Source organism: Prionailurus viverrinus, unplaced genomic scaffold (genome assembly GCF_022837055.1).
Source record: "Prionailurus viverrinus isolate Anna unplaced genomic scaffold, UM_Priviv_1.0 scaffold_35, whole genome shotgun sequence".
Classification (NCBI taxonomy): domain Eukaryota; kingdom Metazoa; phylum Chordata; class Mammalia; order Carnivora; family Felidae; genus Prionailurus; species Prionailurus viverrinus.
In genome coordinates, this window is record NW_025927605.1 from 6914560 (window position 1) to 6941833 (window position 27274).

At 54.5% G+C, this 27274-nt stretch overlaps 2 protein-coding genes across 5 annotated transcripts in view; both read right to left on the bottom strand.

Moving 5' to 3' along the window:
* Nucleotides 1–11053, bottom strand: part of HOXB3 (homeobox B3) — a 25413-nt gene extending 14360 nt beyond the window's left edge. Inside the window, exon 1 of one of the 4 annotated variants that reach the window (XM_047845468.1) lies at nucleotides 11005–11053. The gene's annotated coding sequence lies outside the window, so the exon portion shown is untranslated. Of the gene's footprint in view, nucleotides 1–4659; nucleotides 4710–8885; nucleotides 8902–11004 lie in introns of those variants that run through there. The other 3 variants (XM_047845470.1, XM_047845467.1, XM_047845469.1) reach the window with 3 other exon arrangements.
* Nucleotides 1–15780, bottom strand: part of HOXB4 (homeobox B4) — a 24620-nt gene extending 8840 nt beyond the window's left edge. The window contains exons 1-4 of the mRNA XM_047845475.1: nucleotides 15109–15780; nucleotides 13909–14244; nucleotides 12206–13661; nucleotides 11005–11182 (exon numbers count right to left, since the gene is read on the bottom strand). Coding sequence (XP_047701431.1) covers nucleotides 13946–14244; nucleotides 15109–15565 — 756 coding nt within the window. The 5' untranslated portion in view covers nucleotides 15566–15780 and the 3' untranslated portion in view covers nucleotides 11005–11182; nucleotides 12206–13661; nucleotides 13909–13945. The remainder of the gene's footprint in view (nucleotides 1–11004; nucleotides 11183–12205; nucleotides 13662–13908; nucleotides 14245–15108) is intronic.
* Nucleotides 15781–27274: the final 11494 nt, after the last annotated feature.

Sequence of the window (27274 nt, forward strand, 5' to 3'; positions counted from 1 at the left end):
AGGGGGCAGGGGGCAGGGGTGGGGGGAGCATGGTGAGAGGACGGGGCAGCAAAGCGCGGAAAGAGCTATCACATCACAGAGTACCAGGACCAGAGAACACGGAGCCTCCCTCCCAGCTCCCTGTGTGCCCACTCCCAAGGCGATGCTGTACCCCCACAGACCCCAGCCCAAGCGCACGTGTGCCCCAGTGTGCGGACGCTCTCACACAATACACAAACACACCTCCACGTGTGCACGCTTGCACACTCTCCTTCTGCATCACACAGACCCACCGCATCCTGCGCCTGCAAAGGGACGGGTCCCACCAGCTCCCCACATCTGGGAAAATAAATCCCAGCCAGTGAGCCTGGCATCGTCTCCCACTACAAGGAGAGGGGCTCCTCCCGCCTCTGCTCTGTTTGGTTTTTGGTTTCCAGAGCAGTCCCGGAGTAAACATAGCTTCTCTGAAGCCATAAATCACCCCCTCTCCTACCTTCTCAGTTTAACACCCGGCCTCACCGCAACCCCTTGTAGTTTCAGCTTCAAATAACCCGCCAGGTGCTAAAAGGCTCACCAGGATGGCAGCTGGACTGTGGGAGCGGGGCCCAGCTGTCCCCCCAACTCTAGGAGATGCCCCCACATTTCCTCCACAACCCACAGCTTCCGGCTTCCCTGGAAAACCCTCCCCAGCCTCCAACACTCCCTTCCTAAGCCGGAGAGCCCCCCCCCCCCCCATCCCCTAACCCGGCTCCCGTCCACACACCCGCGGCGGGGCGGCGAACAGCCCCACATTCCTCCACATTGCCCTGCACACCCGGATCCCTCTACCCCCTCAGCACCCACCCACCCGCCTCTTTAAGGTGCTCACATCTTTGTCTGCCACGATTCGGATCCAGCCTCTTTCCCGACCCAGGAGAGAGACCTAGGGGCTGGGGTCTCGGCCGCCCCACACGCACACCCTTAGCCGGACCTCCCCCCGCCCCACACTCCCCGCGCTGGGCCGCGGGGCTCCGCACCCCCACTTACCTGGGCGGACTCCCGCTAGGGCGCAGGCCGCGGGCGGCCGGGAGCAGCGGACGCGCGGGAGCCGACTGCCAGGCCCGGGTCCCTCGGCCCCGCCTGGGGCGCCCCGGCCGCAGCCGGCCGCATCGCGCTGGTGCAGACCCCGGCGGCCCCCGGAGCGGCCGGCGGCGCGGGGAGAGGTCCGGAAGCGCTCGCCCCCTCCCCGCCCCCGCCCCCGCCCCCGGCTTTGTTCGGCCTTCGGGGCGGCGGGGCGGCGAGGCGCGCGCGGAGGCTGCGCTCTCGGGGCGCGGCCGGGGAGGAGGGCCCCCCGGGGCCGGAGGAGCCCGGAGCGCCCCCTCGGCGAGGGCCCGCGTGGGGGCCGCGGGCGGCCGCGCGCGCCTGGCACCGAGCCCGGTCGGGGCCGCGAGAGCCGGCCGAGCTGCCAGGGGAGAGGAGCCGCGAGTGACAGGGGGCACGGCGAGGCGCGGGGAGCGCCGGGGGCGCCATGGCGGAAGGCGGGCGCACGGGCGGCTCTTCAATGTCACCAGCGAAATGGGTTCCATATGTCCGGCCCAGCGGAGAAGGGAGGGGAAGGCAGAGAGTTCTGGGCTGGACGGGACGGGAGGATGGGGGTGGGGGTGCGCAGTGGGGAGAGAGAGCGGTGGCGAGGGGGTAAAGGGACTGGTGCGAGAGAGAGGCGCGAGAGGCTTTGCATTTTCCAGGTTCCCTGGAGTTTTCTAAAGCTGCTTAGGCTGGTAGGAGCTTGCTTCCCCTTTTTCCTTTTCTTTCCTGAAAGATGGGGGAGGGAGGAGATCAGTGAGGGCAGCGTCCGTCGGTTCAGGCTGGGGGTTCCAGGGAGGAGATGTGGATTGGAGGTGAAAGGGAGAGTTCTTGGGCGGCTGGCAGATCAACTTCTTCTCCGCGTCCCTACAGGGGGAAAGGAGGGACCAAACCCGCCAGGGGGAAGAGAGGCCGAGGAAGGGTTCCAGGGCCCAGGTGTGAGAGCCTGACCCAAATCCACCGCCCGCTACCCCCTCCCCCCCCCCCCCCCACCGCCGCAGTGGAATTCTGTTTTGGGAGATTCCAGCCATTAAGTTACTGGCGGGAGACGTGGAAAAGTGCTAAGGTAGTCTTGGCCATTCCCTGACACTTCAGTTCCTGCCCCAGCTGCCTCAGACCTGATTTAGCACCCCCAAGGGCCTACTCGAGAGGCAGTTGCTTCTGGGACGGCCCCAGCTTTGGGCAGCTGCCTGTAAAGAAAGCACCGAGTCTGGAGGAGCTTCCAGACCCCTGCAGCCCTCCCCTCTCCCTGTGGCTGCCCTCCCCAAAGGGTTGGGCTCTTTCTCCATGTCTCTCTCTCCCTCTCTCTCCGCACCCTTTCTAATAACCATCTCTGCGGTCTCTGTCCCTTTCTCACGGCCTCTTTGTCTTCTCATACTCTGCCTCTCTATCTTCAGGGAGTTTGAACTGAGTCCCGGGAAAGACTTAGTAGCTCCAGAAATTCACTTCTGGGCTTGCTTACTAGGCTGCCCCTCTCCTTGGGGGCAACGCGGCCCTTGGCCTGAGGGCCCTTTCATCTGTAGGGGTAACACATCCTTCCATCACAGAGACATTCTCTTTGACAGAGAAGGGGGCAAAGTGAGTGGTTCCCTTCCCAGTTCCCTCCTTGTCACTTAACTGTGTGTGTGTGTGTGTGTGTGTGTGTGTGTGTGTACCCATGCAAGTTGTGGAGCTCCTTATCCCAGGACAGCCTCTCTGCCCCTCTGACGGGCCTTTGTCTCTCCCTGTCATCCCCTCCTTGGGCTCTGCCTCAACCTCCCCCCCTCAGAAAGGGATCTTACTGCTGCTTCTCTCTCTGAGGCCCTCTCTTTTCCTTTGGCTAAAACATTGGCAAGCCCAGCTTCTTACAGGCAGGGGGATACACACTATAATTACTAGAGAAAGTGTACACCAGCAGAGTTGGGAAAGAAGATGGAAACAGCCAGCAGCTTTCCGAAAGCCCCTGCCACTAAATACGTTCTACTTCATCCCCTGAACAGCACAAAAGCAAATGGGGTGGTGTGTGTGTGTGTGTGTGTGTGCACGCGCGCGCGCGCGCGCACACACACACACAGAACTGATAAGAGGCAGGATGCTTTGTGGCTAAATAAACCAAGGGTGTGTGTGTGTGTGTGTGTGTGTGTGTGTGTGTATTTAAACAACAACAACAAAGTCATTGCAAACTTACGGATTTGGGGGTAGGCCTATATGCCTGGGCATCAGGCCTCACATGGAGAGATTCAACAAGGAGCCAGCAACTAAAAGATAACATAATGGTGGAGAGGGATGATCTCCCCGCTTTTGTCTCCTGGGGGAAGACTCTCGAGTGTGAGTTGGGGAATGGGAAGGGGCGGGGGGGGGGCATCCCCAGGGCCAGAAGAGACAAAGACCTGAAGGGGGGCGCTGAGAGAATGGAGAGGATAAGAGGGGGATCAGACATCCACGTCAAAGGCAAAAGCAGCAGGGGGAAGAGGGACAGAGAAGGAAGGATGGTTGGTAACCCGGGGTAGAAGCCTGTAGGACTGGCTCCCAGCTCACCTACCACCCCCCATCGCCCAAGCTGTGACCTGTCCCAAGGAGCAAATCCTTCAGCCTTCCCCCTTTTTTTCCCCATCCTCCAAAACAGGCTGAATTCAGAAGCTAATAAAACACAATTCTACCCTCTTCCTTCTTCCTCATGTCCCTCCTCCTCTCCAAGGAAGAGGTAATCCTTCTCCCTTCTCAGGGATTCCAAGACTTTGGCCTAAATTCTGGAACACTGATCTGGGGGCGAACTCACCCTCTCCACATTTACACCCGCCTTGCAACTTCCCAGGTGAAGGAGAAAGACATACTCCCCTCTCACACCCAGAGCGAGCACGTATGTGTGGGATTCTCCAACACTGAAAGAGAGAGGGCCTGAAGGGTCAGAGCCTCTGTCCCTCAAGTCTGCCTCCCCCCAGCCCTTCCCTCCTCCCCCACAATCTCCAGTCCTGTCAACAGCTACCCCTGAATCCAGATTCTCCCCAGTTCCTTTTATCCAGACCAGATAACACCCCCACCCATCCCAGCCTAGGGTCTTGATCTCTTTTACCCTAAACCCTTTTCAACCCAGACTCCCACCACGCACCCACAAAGCTGTCTATTAACAAGGATGGGGCTCCCTGCCACTTGGAGCAGAGCATGGGAGCGAGTTCCTGGATGCCCCAAGACTGGGGCCTAAGCCGACACTCCACGAGGCTGATGCCATGAATAATTAACACCTGGGCACTGCGTCACTCTAATTTTTTTGCTCGAAGGTTTACACTAGCAGGCAGAGTTAAATATCACAGATAATCGTGGCTATAGTCACTTGGCCAGGCTCCAGCCAGAAAAGGAAAAGCCAGCAGCCCCGATCGGACTTGGCAAAGGTTCTGGCCCTCTGCTCCTCACCCATCACAACTTCGGGGCGCAGTGTAGAACATCCCCAGAAGCTATTTCTGGCTTTGCTCTGGACCCATCAGGCTCTTCCCTAACGGGAAGGGACTGAGCACCCCCCCACACACATAAAACCCGAGGGGAAAGTTACCAGCTCTCCTCCTCCCAATATGCACCCCATTTGCTCCCTCTTTGGATGGGGGCTGAGGGAGGGGAACACACCCCGTGTTCTGGAACACTCACCAACTTTCTGGGACCACCTGATTCCCGGAACATTTCTTTTCTAGAAAAACTTGGAGAACTTCTCTTTGCGTTAGCCCCAAACACACATAGTCCCTCACTGCTGAGGAAACTTTCTTTGTTTCAGGAGGTCGAAGGAAGGCTACTGGGGTGTGAATTCATTTCCTTGTTTTGTTAGCCAGGAGGGTAAGCAGCCAAGGCTTTCAGCTTCTCTCCCTGCCCTTCACCCTCCGACCCCCACCCCATCTCCCCCAATGTGGGTAGCTCCTTCTTCACCCTCGACACCGTGCCACACACATCAACCCTATAGATGACGCTTCAGTACCATAACTGAATCCTTCTAGCCCCTTCCAATTGCAGAGGGCTTCAGCTTGCTCCCCATCGATTACAAAAACCTTTGCCTTCAACTCCAGTAATTTCTTCCTCCACCTGCACTTCTCTTGCCCCCAGGCTCCTTCTGCCTTCAGAGTTGGGTCCTTTACCCTGGGCTGCAGACAGAGCAGCCAAACTCCTGGAGGGGAACCACTGAAAAATGAGGCTCTGCCTGCTGCTTCAGGAATGCTGGCTCTATCAGGCTTGCAAATATAATTTTTATATTAGGTCGTGGTCTTTGACTGGGTTTATATGCCAATGAGGCATTTCTGGTTTACCAAATTTATACAAATCTTGCCTTAATTGATAATCACAGATGCTGTAATTTAAGACCTCCAGCTATAGAGCTTTCATATTAACTGCTGATATATTACTGTAAATCGTCTGAAATAACCAACTCCTGGGAGCAGAGCAGAGAGGGAGGAGTAGCTCCGAGAGCCAGTCTCTCCCGGCCGCAGAAATGGCCCAGCTTCCACATCATTTTCCGTGAGAAATGATTTATCGAAGACATGGCCATAAACAACACAACTCGCTCACAAACACACACAGACGCGCGCGCGCACACACGCGCTCACACACACACACACACACACACACACACACAATGGCTGGCATGCCGGCCGAGAAGCTGACATCCATATTGCTATAAATCAAGAAAAAGGTTGGAGGAGAGAGAGAGGGAGAGAGAGAGAGAGAGAGAGAGACAGAGAGAGAGAAGAGGAATATTCCTAAATTCTCTATGCAATGCCTCAATGGGTATAAACACACAGAGCACCGTGTGAAGAGAAATGGCAGGAAATGAAGATGGCTATTTGTCACATTTTACGACAATAACATTAATAACAAACAATAAATTTACATGGACATATAAGACGCGGTAGGTAGTGAGAAATCCCTTCTACTTACAATACCCCAGCCCGCGGTGTGGCTCCGGCTGCGGGGCTGTTTTATTGCTGCCTCCCTCTCTTTTTCTCTCTCTCCCTCTCTCTCCCCCTCTCTCTTTTTTTTTTCTCGGGGTACAGGCTTGTTTTTCAAAGGACAGTTGAATTGCACGTCAGAAACAGGGAGACCGAGCCTGCGATTTTCCTGACGAATACATATCTATTCTGCAACCTCGGCATTAATTATTTAATGAATCACGTGACCAGGAGGGGGAAGGGGGTCTTTCGATTTCAGACTCAAAGGACCACTATGACCTTCCCCTTCAGGAGGAGAAATTTTCCTGCAAAATAGGTTCCCCCCAACCCACCAATGGAAGAGTAGCAAGTTCTTGTCTCCCACATTCACATCTATACCTACTCTACCTACGGCTCCCTAACCTCCCCCCAACCCCCCGCCCAGACACACACTTACCTACAGCCCACCTCTCCTCTCTCCCTTCTCCTCCTGCTTCTGCTTAGTTCGTGGAGGTGCAGAAATAGTCTGCAGGGGCGTCTGGGGGGTGGGGGTGGGGTGGGCGCAGAGCCCTGCTCCAAGCCTCTGGATTTCTCAGCTTCCAGCTCGTCTCTCTGCGTCCTTTAAGATTAGGATTCCCCCCCAACTCCATTCTCTCCCTCACTCCTAGGATATTTATTTTAGTGGGACCCACTCCCCCTCTCCTAAAAAAGCAACAACATTTCTAAAGGGACCAGCTTCAAAAGAAGCACTCCCCACAAGTCCGCGGTACATAGGCATGAAGAATGGGGCTTCTGGCTTTAATGCTCTTTCTGATCTTTTGTGGTACATTTTGAAGGGGCAGAGAGGGGACAGGATGAAGAGACGACTCTGGAGCTCCCAGAGCTGAGAATACCCGCAAGGGGGACTTCCCCCCCCCCCTTGTGTTACTACCACCACGAGGAATCAAATTCTACTGACCAACTGAGAATATGTTCTAGACACAAAGACTCAGACTAGGGTTTCTACACAAAAGAAGTGGGCACTCAGGCTCTGTCTACCTATGTCACACACCATCTCGGTGACCCCCTCCACCCCTGACACACCAGGGAAGACGGCTTAAGATTTGAACTAGAGGGGAAGGAAAGGGAAGAAAGACGAGGCTTTGAAGTCAGTCTGGCAGCCCCAGGGTCCCTATTCCCCAGGTGTCAGTACCCTGAGCTCCCAATCAGCAGACAATGGAGACCGATCAATGGGCAAAGAGGAGGGGGGGTCGCATATTAAAGGGTTAAACACAGGGATGATAGGGGAAATCCATTCCCTAGGCCTGGAGAGGGAAGCGGACACACAGTCCTTCATCTCGGATGTAAACAAAACAAAAACAAAAACAAAAACCCAAATCCCCCAAACCTTCACTTACAGCTTGGCCCCAGAATGGGCAGACCAGTAGCAACCAGAATCGGAGTCCTGGGCCATCGCGTGGGGTGGGGGCGCAAAGGGGAGCAGAAAAGACATTCCTGCAGGAGCCCCTGTCCGCACATTCCCAGTCTTATCTTCGGCAGCAACTGGGGCAGCCTGGCCTCCGCCGCGCCGGCTGGAGCAGACACGAGAGAGAATCAATGCGGCTTAGGGTAGGGGAGCAGGGGCCGCGGGGCCGCCACTGGTTTGTTTGGAGAGGTCTGACCCAAAAACAACTCAAGGGGGAAGAGGCTGAGGACCCAGATGCCTCAACCACCCGCAAAGAAACAGCCACCCTGCACTGGCACTCGGCGGCCCCCGTAAATTCCAGCTGTGGCGGCAGCTTGGCCCCGGCCGCCTCCTCGGAATCCCGGAATCCCGCTCCCGACGACGCACGGGTGGGGCGCCGGCGGGGCCCAGACTCTGTAGGGGGGTGGTCGGCTTTGATTGTCCCGATACAAAACACAGACTGGGATTGAATTCAGCCGGCTGCGGCTCCCGATGTGGGCCCTGCGCCTGGTTCCAGCCAGGGCAACTCCTTGCAAGGTCCTGGCCACAAATGCATTAAAAACGGTCCCCTATAGGAAAACAGTCCACTAAAGTCTGAAAGAAAAAAAAGGAGAGAGAGAGAAAGAGCGAGCGAGCAAGAGAGAAATTGGAAGCAATATGCAGGAGCAGGGGAAGACAGCAATCTCTGAAACCTGAGAAATTGTCTTTAAGGGCAAGGAAAAGAAACCGCAAAATGACACGAAGAAGACACGCTGGGCAGGTTCTGTTAAAATGCCCACACTCTTTTCGGATCCTGGGAATGTCCGTGTTCAAATAAACAAGCGCCTGAGCGCGCGCTGAGCGCTTTCTTGCTGCCGATAAAGCGAACGTTCATTCTGCGAGAGAGGCAAGATTGATTTACGAATCTGAACGCGCCGGTTTTATGGCTGATCACAAATCCGTCAGCGCTCAGCTCACGCTGGGAAACTTCCCAACTCCGTTTTCCAAGCAGACTCCCCTCCCCAGCCGGCCACTCTTCCCAGGGAGACCCACCACGGGCGCTGGGGTGGCCTCCCCGGGCTCTGGCAGGACTGAGGAGCCCCTCTGCCCCAGTAAGTGCAAGGAGGAAGGTGAATCCGGGGGGCCCAGGGGCCTGGAGGGAAGAGAGGCCAAAGATGAGGATGGGGTGGCCACCAGAATTGTAGAAGGTGAAGGTGAGTCTGTCTAGCTGGGGAGACTGCCCAGCCCCTGAAAAGACTGGGGTCTGGAAGTGAGGGAAAAGGGAAATCTGGAAGCTCTGGCCTATGGGGCTGAAACCCTTGAATGAACCCCAACTTTCCCTTCCATTTTTTCCCCCCTCCTTCCCTTTGATGGACCCCTCACTCTGCAGAGAGCAGCTTTGTAAAGTCCCAGGTGACTAGATCTTTGCCACCTGGGACTATAAGAAGGCCCACAATTGGTTATCTGCCCTTATGAGTAATGGGTGCACGTCTCCCACGAACCTCAAACATTTCCAATCCAGGAGCAGCCCAGCTCACCTTTCTACCCACTTCCTCTCCTGCCCCAGGCCTCCAGCCCCTGCATTTATCATGCCACTCAGGGACAAAGGAGATGATACCAACCAACGCCAGTTAGTTCTTGCCTGAGACTGAGTCCCCAAGTGACAGGAGACCGATTGAGACGATTTACAAAATACAAACCAACATCCCACACACATCCCAGCAAGGTTCTGTGTCTCCTGGTTTTAAGTGAAGGAACATTTCCTCCCTTCCCAGCTGGAGTCTCAGTCTGTCCGTGTGTCTCTCTCTCACCCTCTCTCTCTCTGTGTCTCTTTGTCTCTATCTCCTCTTTAAAAAAAAAAATTGGTTGCTGGTATGGATTTTCAGACACATCAAGTAGAAAACAGAATTGGAAAGGCTCCATGTTAGCAAATTCTCCACGCATCTCTTAAAATTCAAAGTTGCTAAAACTCTGGTTGATGTGGCAGAACTGTCCTTGGAAACGGTCAGGACAGCCTGTACTGACCCTTCTCCCATCTCTCCTGCTCCCCCCTGGTGGGAAGGTATCCATGGGCTGTGTGAGAAGCTGGGGTGAGACTGGGGATTAGGGGAAGGGGGCACAAGTGATTGCAGGAATAGTCTCCTAAACAAAGGAACTTCAGAAAAATGGGTTAAGAAGCTGTGAATTTGGATATCAGACCTTGAGAGACAGTAACCTCCAAGGGACTGTTAGTGGGGGAGCCTTCCCTCTCTTTAGAACCCAGGGGCTTGTCCCTTAAGCCCTCTGAAGCCCTGTGGACCTGTCATATCGTCTCCCTTTGTCTCTCTTCCCTCCGCTCTCTCCAAGCGAAACAGGAAACGAGAGATGAACTGGACATGGGGGGGTGCGGTGGTTAGAACCCGGCCTAGGGAAGGAGTCCTACACAGAGAGCCAGATCAGCACCCTACTCCCTTCCCCCAACTGCACCCCAGGGCTAAAATTTTCACTCCTTTTCTCCCCAGGGGACAGTAATAGAAAAACAATCCAGAAATTCCCAGTTAGCAAAGAAGGGGTTGGGGGCTAGAGGGAGATGACGAAGGTGGGCCACGACAACAGCTCAAAGTACCCCTCCCTGCAGAGGTAGGACTTTCCCTCCTGGGCAGGAGGCAGGAGCCAGCCCACTGTCCAGTCTCAGAGAGGTCAAGGGGCTTCCGAGGTCATTTTGTGGTTCTAATACTGAGCTAATCGCCTAGAAAACGTGGCCTCTCCATGAACTCTCTCTCCTGCCAGCCTCCTGCCTCCAAACCCTTAGTGAGCCCCAGGGTAAAAGAGCCAGCACATTCGGGCACAGCCCACTGGCTACCTCACCCTCAGAAGCAGGGCCCCAGAAGGGGGAACAGAGACCCCAAAACAAGAGAGCAAAAGGAAACCAAATTGAACACTGAGCCTCCAGGAAGAAGAGGGGGGCAGAGTTGAAAAGGAAGATTCCGGCATCAACGAACGTCGCCTGTAAACGGAACAGTTTCCTGCTCCAGAGTTGCAAATATTTGTCTAGAATCCCAAGCTAGACACAAAAAGAAGGAAAGGAAAAACAACAACAACAAACCGACATCTACCTATACCCTGCTCCAAGCCTGGGGCATTCCATCCAAGAACTGCATTCCATTTTTTCCAGGAGGCGGCAGTGACAACATCTCACCGGTAAACAGACATATGGGACGCAAGCCACCAGTGTAGACAAGCGAAGTCACAGAACACACGGGCCACATGTGCACATCACCACACACGCACACATGCACACACGCTAGCCCCCCCCCCCCCCCCCCCCGCCAGGCCCGCCTGCATTTTCCGAAACCCGAAAAAGCACTTCTGAGAGCTGCCTCACAAACCACCCTCTCTGGGGTTTTTCAGGGGTCCTGACACCTCAGTCCCAAGCAGTTCAAACACTCTCCAGGTGTGAGGCCCCTCTCTCTCCCTCTGACCCGAGCATCAGTCATCATAAAAGGCAGCAAATCTGACCAAGCATCCCCCATAAAAAAAAAAAAAAAAAAAACCGCGAAGAAAGTTGAAAAAGGAAAAGGAGGGGAGAGACTTTCTTCTTTCCTTTGTAAAAAGAGCTCATAAAATGATCAAAAAAAAAAAAAAAAAAAAAGGCAGCCCAGGCAGGGGCTTTGTTACCTTTGCGCCTCTCGCCTCCTCTGGCCTGAATTCTGCGGATCCCATTCATGACGAAGGGCTTCTTCCAAACTGAGAGAAAAAAGTTTTCAACTTTATGGTTCCAAATTTTTTCCCCCTCGCAGATCCGGGAGAGCCAGCTAACACTTTTTTCCCCCAACAGCCGGTCTGCGGAGATTTGCTGTTGAATAATAACAAAGGAGAGAGGATACGTATTTAAAGAAAAGAAGTGATTAATGGTTTTCTGTATAATTCTCACATTTTTCTTAGCTCTTGTCTACACAGAATGGCTGTGAACTTTAAGCTCCATAGAAATCTTTTTTTTTATTCTATTCATACCTTCCAAGGAGCAGCTTTGATTTGGTTCTATAGAGACATTCCTGGGGGGGCATATGCTTTTTAAGGACTATTTTCCCCCTCCACTAAGGGCGGCATCCCTTTGGCAGTTAAACATCACACCGCGATTCGACCAAAACAAAGCTCGCCTCCAGGTCCTGTCAATTTTTTTTTTTTTTTAAATGAGACCTCCAGGAGCATTTCAACGGGCAGTTCCAGCGCCCTTTCCCCGTGCTGTGGACACCGGCCCTGTGTGTCCCAGGCCCTACCCAGCCTCAAATTCCCGGGCGCTGCAAACCGGAGGAATACAAAAGAAATAACAGTAAAAAACGTGCTGGTGGAATCAGCTATGTTTATTTTCTGGAGGGAGATGGGACTGAAAAACGACTTTTAATTGCATACGCTCTCTCGAGCCCCAAGTTTTTTGGAGGCGGGTGGCTGTATCCTGGGCCACCACGAGACCAGAGACCCCGAGGCTGGAGCCCTGGGACCTTAAGCACATCTCTTGGGTGCTGCCCCAAAACGGCCCAAGCCCGACAGAGCTTGTGAGGGTCATCGGCACCCCCACCCCCTTCCCCCACTCCATTCTAGGGGTGACCGGGACCTCAGAGACAGAAAGCTATTTGGTCCCCGGTCTACTTTCGATACTTTCTATGAGAAAGAAAATGAAAATTAATACAGGAGCAGGGCTTCACAAAAGAGGCCATTTGTCTTCTTGATTATCTATTTGCTTGTCAGAGTTTGAGCTATGGCACCGGCTAGCTCCTTTGTAATATAAAAATACTCTGAAAACCTGCAAACACCCAGAAACATCTGTGCAAAAAATTAGACTCATTAAAGCTTTAAACACCTCAGAGGAAAACGATACCTTCTTAGGCGGGAGGAAAGAGGCCGGCCTCGCAGAAATCCTCCCTCCGAACCTTAATAAGCAAAGAGCCGTCTGTCTAGAAAGAGACAGCTTAACCGCATTTTATTTGCTTATGACAAATAAATCACGATATGAAAGGCTTTGCCATACTTAAGCCTCTCGTGTCCTACAATGAAACATTTTCTCCCCCATTAGGGATTGGAGTCGGCCCTCCCAGTACTTTCAATCCATTTTTGGACTGGAGGGAAAAAATTAAAAGCCCCAAACAAAACACACCCACCCCAAAAGGAAAACAAACCAGCTACCACAATTTGGAGTCCTCTGAGATAGAAATTCTCCTTGGACCCTTCGAAAAAAAATCCTCAACCACATACAATGTGAGGCCGAATGGACTGAGATGCTTAAAATATACGCTGGGTGGCATTCGTCTGTATCTTTACATCAAGGTTTCAACAAAAACACGCCGTGCTGGTCACAAGAAACCAAACATTTATTTCTATTGTCACTCTGTACAGGACACAAAATTTTCACGCCAACGAAGGGTTCTAGACTCAGGCAGCCCCAGAACTAGGAAGGGACCTGGTTTGGAATGTCAGAGAGAGAACAGGAGACAGGACGCGCATGACATAAAATAATAATAATAATAATAATAATTAATAATAATAATAATAATCAATGCAAAACAATGATAAACTATGGGAGAGGTCTCTGCAATATGTCTCCCAGACCGGGAGGCCCCACCACATTTTCTGTGCTAGTCTCACATTCATTTGCAGCGGAGGAGAGAAGGCCTGGCTGCACAACTCAATTGGCCAGAGGGTTGTGCCCAGCTTCCAGAACTCAGCTGGCCCCTCACTCTGCCAGGAATGGCTTGACCTTCCAGAAGAAGGCCCTCTCGGGTCTCCGGGTCTCTTTTCTGTTGGACTCAATTTCCCTGCCTGGTCCTACGGTGCCAAGGCCACCCCCCACCTCCACGTGTCCCCTTCCTGCTGCTGCCCCCCACCCCACCCCTTGGTGGAAGGGGGTGAGCAGTCAGTGTGCCCGTGGAGGGGCACCGAGGGGGAGGAGGGTGTGTGTGTGTGTGTGTGTGTGTGCGTGTTACCGTGGCCAAAACACTGCGCTATCTGGCAGTCACAGGGTGCTTTCGCTGGGTGTCAGGAATGGGGGACAAAGAAAGAAAATCCAGGCTGTCTTCCAGCAGCGGCAGCAGCAGAGGCGGCGGCGTCGGAGCCGGGCCTCATTTGTTAGCCGGGTGTCGAGGTAATGGTCGCCACCGAGGCCCGTCCTCTCCGCGGCAGAGTAAACAAGACAGATGGGCCTGGGCCTGGCGTGATTAAAGATGAAACGTGGATCCATCTTCGCCAAAGCTGAAAACGAGGAGTGCAGCCTCCTATTTCTCTTTCTGTCTTTTTCTTTCTTCCTTCTTCTTCTTTTTCTTCTTCTTCTTCTTCTTCTTCTTTTTTTTTTTTTTTTTAAGGAAGAAAGCAAGAGACTTGAACCTTGCTTCTGGGGGGCCTCGCCTGGCTCCCTATTGTCATTTCTATAAATAAAGCTTCCCCTCCCCCTCTTCTGCGTTTATTCGTGTAATAGATAAAGTAGGGGGAGGGCAGGTAGGCTTTTGCGGACCCAGGCCCCAGGGTCCCCTCCCGCATCTCCCCCTGCCGCTCCCCCCCCCACCCCCCCGCCCAGCGCTCACAACCCACCCCCGCCCCGAGGTTCGCGGCTCCCGCGCGGGGGGCACTAGAGCGCGGGGGGGCCTCCGTTGGGCCGGCCAGGGGGCCCTCCGGCTGCGCCTGCGGTGCCACCCGAGCGGATCTTGGTGTTGGGCAACTTGTGGTCTTTTTTCCACTTCATGCGCCGGTTCTGGAACCAGATCTTGATCTGGCGCTCGGAGAGACAGAGCGCGTGGGCGATCTCCACCCTCCGGCGCCGCGTCAGGTAGCGGTTGTAGTGAAATTCCTTCTCCAGTTCCAAGACCTGCTGGCGAGTGTAGGCTGTCCGAGAGCGCTTGGGCTCCCCGCCGGCGTAATTGGGGTTTACTGGACACACACAGAGAGAGGGAGAAAGAGAAAGTTTTATTGCCCCGAAAGGGAGGAGGGAGAGAGCCTTTTCTTCCAGCTAACACAGCGTCTCCCTCCCTCCCTCCCTCCCTCTCCCGCCACCTCTCCTTCCTTGGAGGGGGGGGGGGGCGGTGGGCATGAAAAGGGAAGAAAGCGGCCCCCAGGAAGAGAAAGAGACCTCAAAGTTCTGGAGGGTTATGTTGTCTCCACGTTGTTGTTTGGGTGTCTGGAGAAGGGGGTGGGGGCAGAGAGGAATCTCCACAAGGTTTTAACCGCTCCTCTCTGCCCCCTTGGCCTGGGGCCCCGGGATGGGAGAATGAGGGGTGAAAGAGGGAGGGGGGCTTCCCTAAACCTTTCTTCTGTTAGTTCCCACCCTCTGTGCTCAGATTCCAAGCAGCGCCTGCCCCCAGTAAAAACTTTTGCCCACTTCTCGAGCCAAGGAGCCAGACTAGAGGAAAGAAAGGGAAAAATAAATACTGGGAGTTGACTCAACTCTCCGCTCAAATACAGATTACCCCCTCCTCCTTCTCCTCCCCCACCTCTCCCACCCCTCCCCAACTTCCAACTTCACTGAGACTGCATCTCCCTGGCGAAAAAGTCGCTGGTGAGAATGGCAAAGAGGATGGGGAACCGACTTCAAAGGCGCGGGGCCCACCAGGCCATAAAAATTTATGGGGGATGTAATTATGTGGCTCTGAAAACAGGCGACCGTAAATCTCCGGCAATGGCGAGTTTATAGCGGGGACAATTGGCTTCCCCCAGCTCCCCCCCCCCCATGCCTCCGAGGTCCCTTTGGTGTAAAGCACCGGGGGTGGGAGGGGGAAGGGGTGCCCACGCACTCACCCGTGCTCACGTGAACTTTGCGCATCCAGGGGTAGACGACGGGCTCTTTGCACGCGGAGTGGGACGGGCTGGGGTGCAGGGGGTTCTGGGCGCAGGGAGGCGGCGGGGGGCTGCTGCTGACCGCCTCGCAGCGCTGGCCGGGCTCCGGGAGGAGGGCCCCCGAGGGCGGCGGCGCAGGAGCCCGAGGGGACAGCCCGGGCGGCGGCGGGGGTGGCGGGGGCGGCGGCGGAGGCGGCGGGGGCCCGGGGTCCCGGCAGGCCGCGTAGCGCTGCACGGTGCACGCCGCGCGCCGCCCGAAGCCCGCCTCCGGCTGGAAGCCGCTCTCTCGCCTCTGGCCGCCGGCGTAGTACCCCGGCGAGGGCTCGCTGGGTAGGTAATCGCTCTGTGAATATTCCTCGCACGGAGGGAACTTGGGGTCGACATAGTTTGAGTTGATCAAAAAAGAACTCATAGCCATTAATTTCTGGGAATTGCCCACAAAATATACTAAAATTTATTCCGACCCCTGACTCGTTTTCCTGTTTCCGAAAGCCCTCCTACTTACTGTCAAGTGAACAAAGTTAGGGGCCCACGTGATCCCCGGAGCCAATGGCCGCCCCGCCTGCGATTCCCGGATAAGGAAATCTGCTCACCCGGACCCTACTCCAGCCAAAGAGGTTTATTTCCCCTTCTTCTCTTTCCCCCTCCCCACCCACCCAACACCAGGATTTACATAGGGCTCCTGCGGGGCGACCGCCTCCTCGCCAGGCTCTCTCCGGGATCAGAGAGAGAGAGACAGAGAAGGAGAGAGAGAGGAACAGGGCAGGTTGCCGCTGGAGGGCTTGTTGGGGCGCTGGGCAGAGAACAATCCTGGATCCCCTCGGAAGTTGGGGCTCCCGGTGCAGCCCCTCCTGTCCTGCCTCGCCTCCACCCCGCATTCTCTGCCTTCCATAGGCCCCCATCCCTCCTCAGGACGGCGAGGAGCCCAGGAGTCTGTGTGGGGAGTTAAGTGAGAGACAGCCTGGGGGCTCTGCCTGGAGAAGGGAACCCACATTGGGGGCGAGAGGCACTGAGCATGGGGCTTTTCTCTGCAGTCGCCTGGGGAGGGGTAGGGAGTGAGAGAGGAGGCGTCGGGAGCAAGCAGGCGGGTGCACGGAGGGACTTGTCAGAGATGAATGGAACCGCGGGCGGATCGATAGGAAATTCATGCACTAATTCGGGGAGACCTCGCCTTCCAAATCGCATTTAGCTGCGCTATTAGTTTGGTTGTGTCAGTCAGTCCTTCCGTTCCCTTCTCCTATCCACTCCTCCCCGTGCCCAACGCGGCCCAAGCGGGGAGAAATGACTTGGTTTCTCACACTGAACACGAGCGCTGGAGTAAAAATCTTGCAACTTTTGAGAGCACACTGAATAGCAATTTGCTAATTCCAAAACCACCGGAGCAATGCTAATCACGGTGTGCAGACTTTCTAATTGCCGCTAATGCAGCCGCCTCTGCAGTGCAGAGAAATCTCACATCCTTATGATGATGGGGGTAGGAGCCCTGGGGGTGACCCACACACAGAATAACACCCCTTCGTAACTGCATATTTCCAGGCCCTCTTGTTCTGATCCCAAACGAAAAGGAGACCTCAACATCCGTTTGAAAAGCGATTTTCTGTGCCTTCGCCCACTGACGACGATAGTCGTTCCCCGCCCCCCCCCCCCCGGATTTTCAGTAAAGCCTCCCTGATCCCAGAGTAGAGAATTAGTGGGCTTGAGGGAGAGAATAAAATTAAAACACCACCAGCAATATTAACCTATTAAGAGAAGCGAAAAGGGACCAAGCCTTCCAGGGGCAGGCGTGGGAGAATTCAGGTAGATGCTTCCTCTGTCTCTAACCAGTAAGGGAGGAAAAGAAAGAAGAAAGAAAAAGGAAGGAGTCTTCGTGTGGTCAGTCACCGGATGGTCCTCATTTGGGAAAAAAAAAATTTTTTTTTCTTCGGGAAAAAAATGAGCGGAGTGTTTATGTCAACTACATATTCCCCTAGATACGAATTTGTGACCACAAAATTCCTTACACAAATTCGGATCTACAGGGTATATACAGAAGACAGACAGATCTTCTTGGCCCAGAAATTTTCCAGTTCTCCCACTTTGCGCGCCTTCTTCTCGTTTGGGGTGTGATTTCAGTGCTTTGATTTTATTTCGTTTTGTTCTACTTTTGAGCTCTGGGAGCAGGAAAAGGCACTGCGGGTCCATTTTGGGGATTACAAGGTTTTCAACTCTCTTTCTCTTCTATCAGAGAGAAATTGAAACCGCCGGTTCCGCAAAGGGACGCGAACCTCGCGGCCGCCGCGCAACCCTGGGCGGCGCATGAATTATGAGATGTAAACATTAGCTAAGCACAAAAGGAGGAAGGGTCATCCTGAGGCTGCAGCATAGTCAGAATCAGGCCCTTCTGGGTGCCCTCGCGCCCCTCCCCTCCCCCCAGGACTTTTATTTTTTTTTTTTAAGAAAAACAAAACCCCAATCGGTTCCTCCATGCCCCTCGAAGCCTTTAGTTTGCCATCAAACGAATATCTAGATATTTTCCAAGGCGCCTCTCAGCAAAGGGAGGAGGGAGAGTCGGCTGGGTGTGAAGGAGGTGTCATAAAAGTCCTTTTGGAAAAATTCAATGGTAAAAAGAGAGAGAAACAGCTGTAAAGAAAAATGCTGGGAGACCAAACAGATGGGGCCCCGGATATTTAATGACGGGCAATTCCATTTACAACCTGAGAAAAAGATCAAAGGCGTTTCATTTCCGAATGAAGGGCAATGAGGAACCATAAAAGATGCAGCCAGATGATATTCTGGCCCCTCCCAAACTCCCATACCTCCTGGGGCCAGGAAAGGGGGATAATCCCTGAAGTGTGCGAGGAACCCCGCTTCTCCCACCTCCCTAGCCCCAGGCAGACTCTCTCTGTCTAAATTTGCTCATTCTGCCACCTGCTAGGGTCGCTGGCAGTGCGACCAAAATGGGGATCTGGGAAACCTGGGGGAACCTGGGGTTTCTGAATGAACTTCCTGACGGTCCCAGTAACTGCTGAATATACTAAACTGGGAGACTGGGGACTGGGCTGGAGGGAACTGGGTCCTAGACTGAATGCTGAGGGCCAGCACAGGGTTAGGGGAATTGGCGCAGAGAAAGCCTCCGCCTTGCCCAGACTCCCTACCCATCTCCCTGAGAAATACTTGCATCCCTGGTGAGCAAGTCAGAATCATATCAATTTCATTAACAAATACCGCGCGATAACACACACACACACAAACAGCCCTCTAACCATCACATTCCAGAAGTCTCTGTCCATCCACAATTCTGGGACCCTTGCAGGTGGGTAGGAGGAGTGCTCCCACTTGCCAGAAACTATGTCCAGAGACCCTCTGATTTTCTATCCTAAATCCAGATTGCCAATTTTGGCCTCCGGGCCTGATTTCTAACAACAACACTCTCCCAGCCCAGCCAGGCTGACTTGCATATATTTGAAAAATCGCACGCACACACACACACACACACACACACACACACACACCACACACCACACCACACCACACTTATATTTTAATGATCTTTGCCAAGAGAGGGTCCAATAGACCCCCCCACATGGGCACCTAGAGAGACTACTAGAGTCTGGCCCTGGGCCCACAGACAAAATGCCTGGGTAGGACCCCCACCAGCCCCGCGACCTCAAGCAGGGATCTTTCCAAGTCTTATCAAAGGCCAGTTAGTCAGGGGTTCCACGACCCATTCCAACTGGCCAGGCCCCTCCCCCACCCCATACCTCCTGTCCTTCTCAACTCGCTCGCTCTCTGAAACCCGTCCAACTCAGTCGGCTTTTCCGAATTTGGGGAGGGCCGCTAGGCCGGCCACCGGGCCTCTCTGTTGCTCTGCACTTCACAAAGGATGCAGCCCAGGTGCTCGGAGCACCCCAAGAGAGAGGTATGGGAGACAGAGACACTGCGGGGCTGGGTATGGCTGATCTTAGGGACAGAGCGCAGAGATTTTCTCTTCTGCGCGCTGGGAGCCGCCACCTGCCCATCCCACCGAGGCGCCGCACCCCCACCCCCCCCAAACCAGCCGAGTGCAGCCGCGATGGGTGGAGGACAAGGTTTATCAGCCACTCCCTAGACGGATTTCACCAAAACCGGGGGCTGCCTCTCCCTTCCACCCTCAAAAGAATGCTAACAGGAGTAGTCATAATAAAAATAAGAAAAAGCAAAAAGCTTTGCGCGCGCATCCCGAGCCACCTCCCCTGTACTCCCCGCTGGCTCGCCGGCCGCCTTCCCCACCCCCGGGCAGCCACAGGTTGCTAGAGTGACCTCTCACTGCTCAGCCCCCTTCGCTGTCCCGGGCGTGCCCAGCCCGCACGGAATCCGTCTACCTTTTGTCGCCCGGGAGAGGGCACAGAGCGAGGGAGAGAAACCGAAGGGTCGAGGAGGCGAGCCCCCAGCCGGCCCGCGCACCGGAGGCCGCACCGAGGAGTGGAAGGCCCCAAGAGGGAGCGGGCAAGAGTACTCACAGACCCTCCCGGCCGCAGACCCGCCCTCGGGCCCGCTCGGCCACAGAGGAGCTCGCTCTTGTCCACTATTGTGTGTCCGGAAAACCGAACCGCGGCTGCGGGCACAGCAGCTCCGGGCCTCCTTGGAGGCCGGAACAAGACTTTTTTTTTTTTTTTTTTTGATGTGTTTTTGTTTTTGAGGTGCAAGTTTTCGTATTAATCTCATACTTTGTCAGTCTTTGTTAAACAGCTAGGCGCGTCACGAGGCTCTCGAACATTTTAATAATTTTTAGACGCTGTGACCTACGGTTCACCCCTCTCCGGGCCTCCCCCACGAGCAGGCAGTTACTATAATACGCTGGCGCAGTTCGCTCGGTCATATTGAATTTTGCGCAGGTCATTACTTGGGAGAAAAATGACGGAGCAGGAATTTGATTCAGCTCATCCTCCCCAGCTCTACTTTTTTTTTTTTTTTTTGCCAGAACCTTCTCTTCCCTTCACCCAACCCCACCCCCAAAAAAGTCCCATTCCGATAGGGCTCAGCCTGCCCCACCTTCACCTTGATATTCCATCACTCCTGTATTTTTGCCAGTTCTGGTTCCCAGGGAAAAGTGGGAGAGGGTAGGATGATTCTACAGGGGCTCCTTTTGGGGCCTATGAGGGAGGATGGCACCTGGAGAAGTGGCCTTCGGGATCTGGGTCCCTGAGAGCAGGCCGGAGCCGGAGCCCCCTTCCCTCCTGCCTTCACTATTAAATGGCTGCATTGGTAGGGCCTGTATGCCCACCCCCTTGCATACTCTATCTGCTTTATTCCATTCCCCAGTGCCAGAGATAGCCCCCTTTCTGCCCAAACTTTGGAGGCTCCAGGGCCCCAGGAATGAGTCCTCCACCTCGTGGGGGTGAGAATTGGTCCATAGGCCAGCACATTTGGGAAAGACAGAGAACCCTGAGAGAGGAGCTGGACTGTGCTGGTCAAAGCTTGGGACTTGGCTTTCAGAGGCCTTAATTTCCCTTTAAAAACAAAACAATACTCCGCTCCCCCCCCCGTTTTTTGTTTAAAACCACTTCTCATCTGTACAGTAACTCTTTTTACCTACCCCCATCACCACCACAAGGAGGTACTGGAATAAAGCAAGGAGGCATTAAAAATACTCAGAGACTTTCTTTGATTTGTCTCTCAAGGATTAGAATTGGTGGATTGTCAACAACACATTTTCCCCTTTCTCCAGCCTCCAACGGACCAGCAGAGGTAGGTCAGGTGACTCCCCTGCCACCCAGTTTAAGTCTAGGGCAAGTGTCTGCAGGGAGATATACCCCCCTAGCCCAGGGAGATGGGAGAGAACATCCCCAAACACCTGGTTTGGCCAGAATGGCTGAGGACCCTCTTTTCCCCTTCCCGAGGCCTCTCCAGCCCAGGCCCTTTGGCTGCTCCAGGCTAGTCCACAGACCCATAAATTTGCTAGCATTCTGTCCTGGAAAGGAGGAAGAAGACACAGAGGAGGAACAGGAGTTCCTGTTCCGGCTTTGACCTCTACCCCTTCTGGACTTCAGGAATTCCTTCCTGGCCTGGCTCCTCAGAGAAACGTGTCCCAAGGCTGAGTAGAAATGGGGACCCACACCCAACTGGTTAGGCAAAAACTGGGGCAAACTGATGTAAAATCTGCCATTAAGTTGTTGTCTCTTCCGGCCATATTTCAAAAGGCATCTTTATGAAAACTCTCAGGACAAACACCCACAGCGCACCTCCTATACCCAATGCTTAGAACAGAAGATGAAGACATTTCATAACACAACAAACAGTCATTTAAAGACCAAAAATAGGCATATGCCTTGGTGTTATAATTACAGAGTCCCTGTAAACATGTTACTTATGAGCGCAGCCTAATGCATGGATTGGAGGTTCATTTCAGGTTGCTTGTTTCAACTCCAGTTAAAAAGATCTCTGTGAGGCCATTCAGTATTTTTCCTTCTCATTTCCCCTCCCTCCTCCACATAGGAAGAGAGGGATTCTGGATGAACACACAAGTGGAGGTTTGGGAGAGTGCGAGGATTAGCAAGCCAGCCTTCTTTCCAATATCCACCTTCTTAAACCCAAGCAATTTGGAAAGAGGAATGGGAGTTCAGAAACCCTCCAGTCCTAGCCCATAGGAGTCATGGACTCCAGCTTCCTGGACCCAGCCTGGGGGCTAGGAAACCCTGAAAAACAGGCCTGCCTGGGGGCAAAGGGGGGAGTTGGGGGAGTCAGCTGTTTGGCCCCTTTCGGAGAAGCAGGGTGGGGCTGATGTTGGTGAGAATCAGGCCTTCACCTTGGAAGCCTTCTTTGGCCCCATCAAATGTCCTGCAAGGACGTGTGGGTAATTGGATTTTTTTTTTTTTTAATGTGTGCGGCTGGGTAGGTTTTAATTAAATTTTATATGGTGACTCAAAGGTTATCTTTGGGAGAGAAAATTGCGCAGAGGATTCCATGCCCCCAGCGCTCTTTTGTGCGGCTCCCCCACCCCACCAGCTCCGGGGTTTGGAGAAGGGTTTCTCCTCTACTCCAGTGTCTCCCTTCCCAGGTGTCAGTCTCTCCACCCCACTTCTGCTCCCCCACTCCCCAAGCACACGTCTCCCATACCTCCAGCACCCCTTGCTCCCTTGCTTCTCTCTCCACTCACACAGCCTCCTCCCCTTGCCCAGCCCGCCCCCGCCGCTAGACGCCGCCGCCCGCTCACGCACGCTGTAAACTTTTGACCCTCCAACTTTGCGACCCCTCTGGCAATAACACTGGCCTCACGGCCCAGGGTCTCATTCTGCTGTGCCGCCTGCAGAAATGCAAGCGCAAAAGCGCTTTTCGTGCCCCTCCCCCGCTCACCACGGTCCCCAACCTCCACTAAGGGCCTTAGCTCTGGGGAAGAGGAGTCTTGATTATTAAATAGCTCCTTCGGAAAAAAACAAAAACAACAACAAAAAACGCCACCCCACTTCCTGCCTCGACCCCACTTCCCGCATTTCCACCGGTCTCTCCTGTGGAGTGCCTGGAAAGGCTTTGGATGACCCATCCTCTCCATTCTTGTCCCCGAGTGGGGCCGCGGGTGCTGGGCGTGGGGACACACAGGGCGCGGTACGACGCGTCGGCTGACCTGGAGGAGGAGGGAGTTTCTGGGGTGAAGAGTGGAGAGAGCTTGGAGCAAGGGTTCCTTGAGAGCGGAGGGAGCCACAGTCCCCAAAGGGCTGGAAAGAGAGCTCAGTGTCCAGGCCGTGCGAGACCCAGCGGGCCCGGGGCCACCTTGCACGGCCGCTCGCTGGCGCCTCAGAGGCCCCAGCCTGGCTGTGAACTTGGTCTAAGGCGGACTCTACTGGCAGCTCGGGGACGTTACAGCCTCTGCTTCTCGGCCAGCGCAGCGGCCATACGGGGCGACCTGCGCTCTTTCGGTTTCCCTTGTGCCCAAATATCCCCTCTCAGGACCCCACCTCTCACAGGGACAGGTTTCCTTCCTCCTTCCCTAGGGGCCCGTTGGGAGTCAGAAAACAGAAGAGAGCAAATTAGAGAGGCACAAACACAGAGAATGGAACAAGCTTGCAGAATTTCCAAAATAGATTATCCTGCATCCCGCCTTCAAGCTCCAAGGGGAGATGTTCTCACATGCTGGCACTTTCCCTCTACTTTTCCTCCAGATGCTGCCTTCCGAGCTGAATCCTTCCCTTCCCACCTGGCCCGGGGTCATCTTGACCAGGCAAGCCGGACTGGGGCCTGCGAGATCCCTTTCCTCCCTGGGCACATTCATCCCTACCCCACAGGGCTCCGAGGTCAGGGATCGCTATAATCAAAGACAGCGTCAAGGCTCAGAGGCCGAAACCAGGGCCACAGCTATGTGGGCTCAGCCCGTAACCACGCGGACTGCAAGGCCAGAACCCGGCCGGGCAGCCTGGGAGCCTCTTCCCCGGGGAAGAGAAGCTAGAAGAAGCTGCAGCGAGTGCATCTTCCTCTTCAAGTGGAAATGTGGGGAGAGAAGAGACAGGACAGAAGACGCCTGAAACAGGGAAACGGAGAAAAAAAAGGTGGAGAAGAGATTAAAACTTGGAAAGGTGGTGACATGCCAGGTGCGACCGGTCCCAAATCGCTCCCAAGTCCAGTCCTCTCCCGTCTCCTAAATCCCCCACATCCTCTGGGAGCCCGAAATCTGGGTCTCAGTAAATTCACCAAAAGGAAGAACGAAAAATCCGAAAATCAGCCTAAACCTGTCGGCAGGCGCGTCCCCGGCCCAAGCCGCCGCGGAGGTGGCGGCAGCGCGGCCCGCGGCGCGTAATGTATGCGGCAGCGGCTCCAGCGGCTCGGAGCCCCAAGCAGGCCGGCGCTTCGGCCCCGTCTGCTGACCTCTGCGTGATCCCGGACTCTATGAATTATTGATGAGATATGAGCGTTGATTTCCCCTTTCAGGATGCAAACTCCATTATATTGTTAAAATGGCGATTTAATCGTTGAGAATAGCTTTGGTGTGGGTTTTTTCCCCCAACTCATTTGCGCCTCCTTCCTTTTCATTTAACTGTCTTAATTAAATCCTTTAACAGATTTTAATCACTTTTTGGAGGGAGGGGGAAGACGAAGGGGAAGGCCATCACCACCACCACCACCACCACCACCAAACACTAAAAACAAAACAAGCCCCCAAACCATAAAAAAGCTTCTACCTGGAGGAAGTTGGAAGGAAGGTGGGCAGGAGGCGTGAAGCCCTGTGGAAAGGTCGTGCTGCGAATATCCACCAAAGGATCCATCCCTTGGAGGGCTGGGGCAGCCTACCTCTGACAAGGAAGAGTCAGGCCTGAGGGGTGTTTAATTCCACCCCTGAGAATATTTGTGTGTGGATTCTGACTGTGGGGAGGAAGGCACGCTTGCCCCTGCTGAGAAGTGCGGGGACATCAAGCTTGGGGAAGGCCACACGATTCTGGTGGAGAAGGACTCTCCAATCTGGGCCCTGGGGGCACTTAGGGAGAAATGTCCATTTTCCTTAAGGGGCCCCTATTTCTCCCCTCCTCCTCCTCCCCAAGCAGCTCAGTTTCCAGGCCGGTGTCTGGGTTAATTAATATGGATGTGTAACAGCGCTGCAGCAATCGATAAATCCTGCTGTGGGCAGATCCCAGCCTCGAAATCTGATTACTTCTAGAAACTCCAAAAATGGAGAGAGTGACCCTAAAGCATGGGAGGGGTTCTCCCTAGCTCTGTCCTCCTTGGTCGATCCAGTTGGTCCCCAAGCTGAAAAGCCCATGCAGGGAGAGCCTTCTCCTCACTGCCCTGGAAGGGGTTGAGTTTGGGAGAGCGGTCTGTTTTCTCTCTTGCTCCAAATCCTTGGCTTCTGCCCCAGCATTCAGACCCCAGGGATAAAGGAACCGGGCCGGGGAAAGGAGCTTCTACTTGGATCTTGCCCCCACACCCTGTCCCCACCACCCCCAGGGAATACATTCTCACAGCCAGGGAAGGGTTAAGTGTCCTGCTGCAGTTATGGAGAGGAAGCCGCCGATGAAATATGGGCGCTAAGAACTCCAGGGCCGGCTGGCTTTCCTGTTTACACTTCTTTATACTTCCTCCCGCCCCGTGGCGCAGAGAAACAAACCAAAACAAAACAAAATAACCAAATAAAACAAAACCAAAAAAATCAAAATCAAATTGTCTGCAGAGTGCTGGTCAGGCTGGCCTTGGGGGGGGGGAGGGCAACTGTGGCCTCAATCCCTGGCTGCCCCCTCCGCCCTGCCCGGGGGTGAGGGTGCTGGGCAGTTGCAAGGATGGGCATAAGGATCTGGCCAGAGGGTACCAGCCTGTAGCTCACAAGGTTGAGGCCTGGGCTCAGCCGGGGAGGGGAAGCAAGTGGGTGAGAAGGGAGAGAAGAGTCCTCCAGACTGGGGAACAGCTTTCCCAAAGAACATCTTGGAGGGAAGGGCAGGGCGGGGGCGGGGGGGGGGGGGCGATGAGAGGGGGGGGGCTATAGCAAAGGAGAAGAAGCTCCTTGCACCAGAACCCCCTTCCCACCTCTCACCCCCTCCCCCAACACATCCTTGTTGGGTTTTAAGGGAGACCATTGCCCAGACAACCTAAAGTAGAGAAGAGGAAAACCCAGGCGGAGGGTCTTCAGGAGCTGCTTAGAGGAGGAGACCAGACCCTTCAAGGGTTTTGGCCTCTGGGGAGGAAGTGGGCACCCCCGCCTCGGGCTTCTTTTTGCCATTCCGGAAAATCTGTCTAGATATGCCCAGCAGATGTCCCTGGGACACCAGCCCCACACGTTTCTTTATCAGAGTTTGCAGAGCTGACATGGAAGGGGGCAAAAAAAAAAAAAATCTTCAAGGCAGGCCTGGTGGTCTGGGGTTTCTGAGAGAAAGAGGCGGCGTTGGAGGGAGGCCAGGGCACATGGCAATGGGGTTTCCCAGGAGGCCCCAGGTCAGATTCTGCCCCTGCTGCACTCTTCCTCTGCACCTTACTCAACTCATTTGCCTTGTCCAGAGTGGGAGCGTGGGGAAGCTATGCCTCCAAAATATATTGGTAGCTTAAAGGATGCTGAGGATCCTTTGGGAACTGACCGGAGTCTCCTTTCCAAAGGATACCAATGCCTCATCATTCTTGGGGAGATTCATCTTCAAATCAGGGTGAGGACACCAAGCTCTCTGTCCTCCTTGCTCTCAAACCTGTGAAGGCTCTCCTAAGTCAGGCCTGGGCAGGGACTGGAGAGCTCAGGGAACAGAGAGTGGCTGCAGGGAAGAGGGGAGAGAGGCAGAGGGCAGGCATCCTTTAATGGGAAATGAAGGGAATCTTGTGGCCCTCTCCTTGTCCCAAAGATCAGAAGCCCCTTAAGGCGCCACATGTCCAATTTGAGGAACTACCCACAGGAGTTGATAAGCTGGCAGGCCGGCAAAAACCGGAGTAACAGGGTGGCAGACCCCGTCGATCTTAAAAGGGGGGGGGAGACGGTGGTCAGTTTGGTGGAGAGGAGGCCTCTGGTTTTTAGAAGAGGGTGACTTACACTTAGAAAATAACAGGCCCCCTGGGGGTCAAATGATGAAATCTCTCTGGTTTGTGGTGCCACAAAACAAAGGGGCTTTTAAGGGTCTGGTGGAAAGAAGAGGGCGAGAGAGGAGAGGAAAGAGAGAACCTCTGATTTTTCTCTCCCAGCTCCTGCGTCCCTTCTTGCCCCCCGCCCCCTCCGGACAGTTGGGGTCTGTGTTCTGGAGCAAGTTTTATTTATGGAGGGACTGCCAGGGATCTGCTTCAACATCTAACTCCTCCAGGCAAGGGAAGAAGCGCTCCCCTTCCCGCCCCCCCCACTCCTGGCCAGGAATTAGGTTTGGAATTTGAGGGGATTGTGCCCCTCTGACCCTACTTAGAGCCAAGCAGAAGGGTCGGCTTGGAATTAACAAGCTGAAGCTGGGTGCGGAAGTGCCGCGCTCCCCATCCTGAGTAACCCCCTCCAACAGGCCTTGGAGAAAAGGCAGGGACCCCCTTTCATAGGGTTCAAAAATCTGAAAGCCAAAGAGAGCCCCAGTGCAAGGCAGCCCCCAGCAGCTGCGCTAGCCTTCCGGGTGCTTTTTCTCAGCTCAGATGTATCCAGATAAAAGTGCCCAGCCGCGCGCGCGCCCCCACACACCCCTGACAAATGAATGTCATAAAGTTTCTTTCCTGGGGGTGGGGAGATGTCTGTCTGAAG